This window comes from Lupinus angustifolius, chromosome LG04 (genome assembly GCF_001865875.1).
Source record: "Lupinus angustifolius cultivar Tanjil chromosome LG04, LupAngTanjil_v1.0, whole genome shotgun sequence".
In the NCBI taxonomy this organism is placed as follows: domain Eukaryota; kingdom Viridiplantae; phylum Streptophyta; class Magnoliopsida; order Fabales; family Fabaceae; genus Lupinus; species Lupinus angustifolius.
This window is the reverse complement of record NC_032012.1, coordinates 24712425-24720450: the sequence shown is the minus strand read 5'-3', so window position 1 is coordinate 24720450 and position 8026 is coordinate 24712425. Positions and strand designations below refer to the sequence as shown.

The window sequence follows — 8026 nt, the reverse complement described above, 5'->3', positions numbered from 1 at the left end:
TATATATATTGGTAGCTGGTAAGGACATATGTAACCAAAGTGAAACAATGCTTGTGAACTTAACAAATGTGTCAATTCACAACTATGCAAGGGTACTCAAGTTAATGCAGTCTCAAGCTCATTAGTTTCTTCAATAGTTAATTATTTCTATTTTGTCTCCCTCATAATGACTTGGACATATTCCAAACTTAACGAACAAGGATCTGTTGTTTAAAATTATGTCATGCACCAATGAAAATATGTAAGTTAACAAGCAATAACAATAGAATGAATATAAGTTGTCCCGAGTTGATGTCTCATCCAATAATATAGCACTCTAACTCCAACAAAACCAAGCAACCTTATCATGCTTTTTACTAGATTTAGTGAAAACAAAACAAAATAAGCAAAGATTATAAAAAATAAAATGCATAACATAAAAATGGAACCTTACCCCACAACCAACATCAAGAACAGTTCTAATATTCCCAGATTTGAGTGGCACAACACTCTTTATGACATCAACATAGCCCTTAACCCCATTTACAAATGAAGTTCCCCCTCCAGGAAATACAAAATGATCACCTTCCAAACGAACCCAGTTCTGTGATTTCTTATATTCTGTAAGCTTAGGAAAAGGGACATTGCTAAACCAAGCAATGTCTTTACTCTTAGGCCATGGAAATGTCTTCCTATACCCATCTGGAATAGGTGTCAAGCATCTAAGTCTTTCATTGGTTTGAGGGCAATGTCTTCCTGTGTGGAAGTTTCTTTCATCTTTTGCATCATGGCATGGACAATGGTTGGTGAAGTTACTTAAACATAAGTTGAAAAAAGAGTGTGGTTCATGTTGTTTTGGAAGAGAAGAAAAGTGATGAGGTTCAAAGTGTAAGTGAAGTGGCTCAGAAAAGTTGTGGATAGAGACATTATTGTTGTTATTGTTGTGGTGCTGGTGGAGACAGGGTTGGTTGAGAAGTGAAGTGGTGTTGGTGGAGGAACTATTGTAGCCAATAAGGAAGAATAGAGAACAGAGGATAGTGGTTAAGGAAAATATGAAAGCATGTTTTGTAACAGGTTTTGATGTTAGATTTGGTGCCATTGCATTGGTTGTTTGTTTCACTGAACTGAAGAAAAGTCTCTTATAACTTCCAACTATACTCTAACTCCAAGAATTTATATTAATTTTAAATTAGATAAGTAATTAAACTTTTATTTATCAACCTGATATTGATATAATAGTATAATGCACGATAAGATGATAAAAAGTGAAAGAATATTCGATTCCTGGAGCGACACTTATTGAAAGACCATATATATATATATATACACTTTAAAACAAATAATATAAATATAAATATATGTTATTAATTTAAGCCAAGTTAAAAAGTTTTATCATCTTGAAAATATTACACTATTATGTATATTCATTGTACAAAAGTTTTATAATATTATTATTATATTATTGTTTATTATTGACTTAAAAATAATAATGTAAATGAGTAGTAAATCATATTTTGATGTGTATAATTACATTGTCACCGCCTTTCATCACCATAAATACATTCACATTATTTTATCCTACCCCACTTTCTCCATCATCACACCATCATCCTCTCATCACCATGCACCAACATTGTTGCCATTGAAACCAGTATGCATTATATCTCCTAGTAATAAAGTTTTCAAAATAATATAAGAATTATGTCTATCACGTACATCCTATTCACGTTGACCAAGAAATTGTGAAAATAATTTTCACATTTGTGATTTTCTTTTAAAAGATATTGATGACTTTCCTATGTTTTGAGAATGGTCAGTAATGTTTACCATAACTTAGATGTTAGTCGAATTATATTTTGAATTTAAATTTAACCTTTAACTCAAAGCCTAACCCAACCTTAAATGTAGGTTGGATTAAATTTTAAACTTAAATCTCACACTAAAACCAATAAGATATAACACGTGTGAATCCTTTATATATACACGTAAATATATAATTTTTTAGATAATCAATGATTGTTGGATAAAAGAGATGTTATTATTACGTAAAAATTGAATAAACATATATACATGATAAATGAGTGACCATAAAACTGCTCTTAACAATCCTTAAATATTAATTAAGTTTAAATTTTAAACCCAACCATAAATCTTATAAAACTCGACCATATTCCAGTATATTTATAATATGACCGAACCAAAGTGATCCCATAAGATTCCGTCATACTAACCCATTTGTAATTTAGCTAAAGTAACTGAGTTCATAACTTTTTTTAATTGGCCTCAATTTGCAATGTCCCTAAACATAAACATTAAACATTAGATTAGACAAGAATTTAGCAAATCCAAAATAGATTTTCCAAAACTTTGTTATCCCTATCTTTTAAATTTTTTTATTATCCCCTATATTGTGATGATATCTTAACCATCATCAAATAAAACAAATTAAGTAAGTGGAACATGTCCTTAACAATAGCGTATGTTGTTGTAGCCAAACACTGGTGAAGTTGATATAATCTGATTCTGATTCTCTTGATCGCTAACACTTACGCTACTGTACCAACCTCAACCTCAAAACCTGTTTCTATTACTGAATCTGATAAACTAATAAAAAATGAGGATGAAGTTGGAACAAATATGGACCAAAAAAACGTTCACAGGCGTTGTGTTGGGACAGTTTCTTTCCCTTCTCATCACTTCCACTGGCTTTACCTCTTCTCTTTTGGCTAAAAAAGGTTTACATTCCCTCTTCCACTCTTTTTTAATACACCTATGTATCTAACTCACTCTCGTAACGAATTAATCACTTTCGGTATATGTGACTGCTCTGGAATCGAATACTTATAGTTTTTGCCCTTTAAAATATTTAAATGTGCCTAACTCAATTTATTTATTAATGATACTTTTTTTCTTCTTTTTTTGGCCACTGCCTTGTTTTTTTTGTAGGAATTGATGCACCAACTTCACAGTCGTTTCTGAACTATGCTTTATTGGCAATTATCTATGGGAGTATCCTTTTATACAGAAGGAAACCACTCAAGGTTCTATCACCATGCTTTATCATTTTCTTTTCGTTTCATTGTTACACGTATTTTCAATAGGTTTTGATTAATTTGCTAAACATGATGCAGTGCATTATAGAATTAATTGTAGTTTTATTGTTTAATTTGAGTGAAATTGGCCGAGAGAAAAAATATTCCAAACAATTTTTTACTATGTGTTAACTTCCTTATACAATGTCCGCCTGAAAGGGTAAGACTGTGTTTATTTACCATTCAGACCTAACTGGGTTGGAGCCTCGTGCACCAGACCGTCTTTTTTGTGTCGGCTAAGTGCTAACTTCATTATGGCCCTTCGGCCATGTTAAACTGGTGTTACTCTGATTTCTACGGTTACCCCTTTCTTTGTGTTAGTCTCTGATTAGAAAGAAGGATGATAATAAATGAACAACACTCAAACGGGATCAGCAGAGACAAAATTTGTAGAGTCATTGAATTGCTGCATAGTGAAGTTTTCATGTGACATTGTATAGATGCAGTAGTAAAAAATGGTGCAAAAATTGATGCGAATATTTGTATGTGTAAGGCATTGTTTTATGTTTTTGTAGCATTACACTAAAACCATTAGTGGAAAAGAATGGTATCCTATGCCTACAAAGTGCCAAGATGCTCCATATACTTCTTTCTCTGAAAAGTATACTGTGCATGAATGATTTGTTAGATGATTTTCAGAGGTTCCATCTATTACTCATAATCTCACTCCCACCAATCTACAAAAGTTAACAATATTCTTGGGATGCTGGTAGTAAAGTGAGCAAACCATACAATGCAAGCTACCACGCTCTCTGCCGCCGTGGGTTGCATGTAGTTTTAGTATGATGTTTGGTTTTTTGTAGCATGAGACATGATATTCCTGAACTTCATATATGGTAAAAAAAGATTTAATAGTGCTGCCATTAAAAAGTTATACTTATATTCTCTTTTTGTTTTAACTCTATTTTTCCTTTCAACATAAATGTTAGACAATTTTATTAATTTCATATGGTACTTATGCAGGCAAAATGGTATTATTACATAATTCTTGGAATAATTGACGTTGAAGCAAATTTTCTTGGTAAGTGTTTCTGGTGGCAGGCATATAATATATTACATAGAGAGCATGGTTGAAACTTGAAACTACTATATCTGTATAGGAATTGAGATTTCATGAGGAACCTATAGGTCCAAAGTTTATTATGCAAATCTAGATTACTGCAGTTTAACATCATTGTTAGACCCTTTCTATTTATTAAAATGAAGCAAATAATTGTTCGGTTGGATATTACTTTTGATTATTTACAAGCTAATTCTCATCTAATGAACAGTTGTGACGTCGTATCAATACACATCAGTCACAAGTGTGATGCTGCTGGACTGCTGGTCTATTCCATGTGTCATCTTTCTTACATGGATTTTCTTGAAAACAAAATATAGATTCAAGAAGATAACTGGTGTAGCTGTGTGCATTGCTGGCCTTGTCCTGGTTGTATTTTCAGATGTTCATGCAGGCGACCGATCAAGTAAGTGGCCTTCTATGTGTCATATCGTATACGCATGCACATATATTGCACTCCCGCGAGCGCATTTGAAGAGGGAATGTGTGCGTGTGTGTGTATAAACCATATTTGTTTTTTCATAATCATTTACCTAAGTACATTGCGATCTTATAATACTTATCAATTGTCATTGGTGACATGCATATTTTTCTTTGTGGTAATTGTCTGATGTTTATATGTACATGTTATAGGTGGAAGCAATCCAGTGAAAGGGGACCTTATTATTATTGCTGGTGCTACATTGTATGCTGTATGCAATGTCAGTGAGGTAAGCTGATCACACATCTGTTTTGGGATAGAATAGTTTTTCTCAAACTGAGCTTGAACCAGGCCTCTTGACAGAAAAATAACAATATGCTACATTTGGACTCATTCTTGAGATGCTACCACATGATTCAATCCACACTTGGCAGTTAATATTAGTATTTCTTATGAGTAGTATTTTATGTCATTATTATTTCTCTCTAATTGCAGGAGTTTCTAGTGAAGAATGCTGATAGAGTTGAGCTCATGGCAATGTTGGGTTTCTTTGGTGCTATTGTCAGTGCCATTCAAATGTATCCTTTAAATTGATTTTATTACGAATCGAAACTAAGATCCTTCAGTTTTACAAATTTTATTAGCTTATTTATCCATACATCTATATCTTCAAACTTGTGCTTTATGGAATTTGCATGGAGGAATCCTTTTTGTTTCATTTGCTTGGGCTCATAAACTTTCTTTCCAGCATTTATTTCTTACATATTTTTATTTATTTGGTCTTCCAACGCATCTTCTTTCCATTGCATATCTTAAGTATATTATTCAATTGTTGAGCAAAATTCAAATATTATTCTGCTCAATGATTAAACAAATGAAGCTGTGAGTGATAATGATATTGTCATAAACATGTTTATTAGTTATTATTTATCTGGTTTTGGCCTTAATGATTTTTATAGAAGCATACTTGAGCGCAAGGAGCTTAAATCTATTCATTGGACAGCTGGGGCAGTAAGATCTCTCTCTCCCACATACACTCTTTATTATTGATTAATTGACAAAAATCCACTCTAACTAAGATGCCTATAAGTTTCTGTCCTCATATTTACATGTTTGATTTGTTGGTGAATCTTCTTAAAAATCTGTAAAAACAGAAAATTATGCAGCAACTTTGGTGTAGAAAATGCCCAAATCATCAAGGCATATTTTAACCCCCTGCCAGCAACTTCCTTTACTGGATGTGATTTAATATTGAATTTCGCTCAGGATACAATGAAGAGCATTTGTTTACTTTGCACTAAATCAACCAAACTATTTAACCCGTAGTGTTTCACATAAAAATTCTCTAATAGTCCCACCGGAGCATTAGAAGAGTATCTGAGATAAAAAAAATGATATAGTGGGTGGATCATATCCTTATATAGATGTTGAGAGACCTCTTCATAGGAGTCACAACTCTTGATGCATATCACCTTTCATATCCTTTGATCTTGTTCAAGAACAGATGCACCATTTTATAAAATTATGAACATTGCTCTAAGCAGTCAAGCGCCCATAACTTATTGCTCAAGCATGCGCGCTCCAGAGAGCATTGCTCCTTGCTCTCTTGTCACATGCTCAAGCACTGAAAAAAGAATGCTTAGATGCTCAAGTTCAAACTCCAGACTGTTTTCTTGGCTGAGAGTGCTTACACGCCCAAATATTGATACTTAGGTGCTTGATATGCAAAGAGCAATTCTTGCATTTTCAATCAGTTTGAAAATCCTCTCACTGTCCTTCTATTTTCATTTTTAATAACCATATAATCCTGGGTTTCTTTTGATTTTGCAATCGTTGGATGGAATATCGAATTGGTTCTTAGGATCAGATTTTTGGGAATCTGCATATAATAATGAATACAGTACAGTTGTTGCATAAAATCTTCGATGTGTTTTTATGAAGGAATGTGAATATAATGAAGTTGGTCTTATACAAAACTTCTTTCTTTAGAATTTTTATTTTTCATTGTCAGAAAAATATACTGATTACCTGGTTAAACACTTACCCTGTCACCCTCAACTGCTTGCTGGCCTGTGCCTAATATTATATATTTTCTATTTTTTTGCTTTCTACATTTTTTATAACCTCCTTTGTATTTTCTAATTTGCATATCATGTTTTATATGTTGTTCAACATGCCAATTAGCAGGATGTGGAACTAGAAACATTATTATTTATTCCCATTTCTTTTAATGTTGATTTCAGGCGATTCCTTTTGTTGGATTTTCAGTGGCTATGTTTATGTTCTACTCTTTAGTACCTGTCCTACTTAAGGTGTGGATTCAAACTTTAGCAATTTTGTGGTTTCTTTTTGAAAATATACTTGTTAATTTGTTATTACGACTGAAATAAAATTATGGCAATAAATGGATTAATGGAAGTACTAAGAGATCAAAACTGTAGAATGCAATTCTTTGGTTTTATGTTAATATTTTTAATGATCCTCAAATATTGCTTACATCAACCTTTCATTTTTAATGATCCTCAAGCATTGGAAAAAATTCACCCATGAAGCTGCTTCAGGATCTTGCTTAGTAGAATTGATACCTATTTGTTATCTATGCTTGTCCAGTTGGTGACAATCTTGCATCACTTGCATAGTTAACGTATTGGATGGTATTAAACCATCTTAAAATTTAAATGTATCTTATAATAAACAGAAGTGCGGTAAATACCATTGATTTAGTCTTTTAAAATGTTTTTTTTTTGTTACAGATCCATGGTTCCACTATGTTAAACCTGTCTCTCTTGACCTCTGATATGTGGTCTGTCTTAATTCGCATCTTTGCTTACCATGAGAAGGTCTGTTAGCAACCTCTACTGTCTCTATTTTCTCCTACAAACTATCTTAGTTGATGTTAGTCACATGTTTCTAAAGATAGTATTGCTTTGCAGGTTGATTGGATGTACTATGTGGCCTTTGTTGCTGTTGTTGTTGGGCTTATTATCTACTCCGGGTATGTAATTTCACACTTTGGAAGCATAAAGTTTCCCTTTCTGAAAATGAATGATTGCAATTCATTCAACTACTCCTGGCATGTTATTTACATAATCCAACCTCGGAGTTGAATATTTTGAGCAATGTCAATCTTGTTAGGGGTTTATGTTGAAATTTGAGGTATAAAGCAACAGAGCTTTGTTGTAACGCCCCGAAAAATACTTCTCAAAAACATTGCGGAAAAATTGGTAAATTTTTTTTTTCTAATAAAGAGATTGTATAAAATTGTTTCCTTTTTAAAACCTTCCTTTTCCGGGACATCACATTAAGTAACACAAATGCGGAAAATCAACTTATCGCTATCGAATGATAACTTAACCTGATTCACAATTTCCTGAATAACACAATGCATATAAACGGTTAAGTCATCTTTAGTTCATACAAACTAAGTCAACAAAGGCGGAAACTACCTCGCCACTAACATATACAAAATCCAAA

The 8026-nt window shown here is 32.7% G+C and overlaps 2 protein-coding genes across 3 annotated transcripts in view; one reads left to right on the top strand and one right to left on the bottom strand.

The window, feature by feature from the left end:
• Positions 1-1124, bottom strand: part of LOC109346476 (probable methyltransferase PMT19) — a 3936-nt gene extending 2812 nt beyond the window's left edge. Inside the window, exon 1 of the mRNA XM_019586051.1 lies at positions 434-1124. Coding sequence (XP_019441596.1) covers positions 434-1078 — 645 coding nt within the window. The 5' untranslated portion in view covers positions 1079-1124. The remainder of the gene's footprint in view (positions 1-433) is intronic.
• Positions 2405-8026, top strand: part of LOC109346475 (solute carrier family 35 member F1-like) — a 9580-nt gene continuing 3958 nt past the window's right edge. Inside the window, exons 1-10 of one of the 2 annotated variants that reach the window (XM_019586049.1) lie at positions 2405-2714; positions 2926-3020; positions 4035-4092; positions 4343-4540; positions 4765-4841; positions 5048-5130; positions 5512-5563; positions 6796-6864; positions 7306-7392; positions 7486-7547. In XM_019586049.1, coding sequence (XP_019441594.1) covers positions 2594-2714; positions 2926-3020; positions 4035-4092; positions 4343-4540; positions 4765-4841; positions 5048-5130; positions 5512-5563; positions 6796-6864; positions 7306-7392; positions 7486-7547 — 902 coding nt within the window. In that variant the 5' untranslated portion in view covers positions 2405-2593. The remainder of the gene's footprint in view (positions 2715-2925; positions 3021-4034; positions 4093-4342; positions 4541-4764; positions 4842-5047; positions 5131-5511; positions 5564-6795; positions 6865-7305; positions 7393-7485; positions 7548-8026) is intronic. The other variant, XM_019586050.1, reaches the window with a different exon arrangement.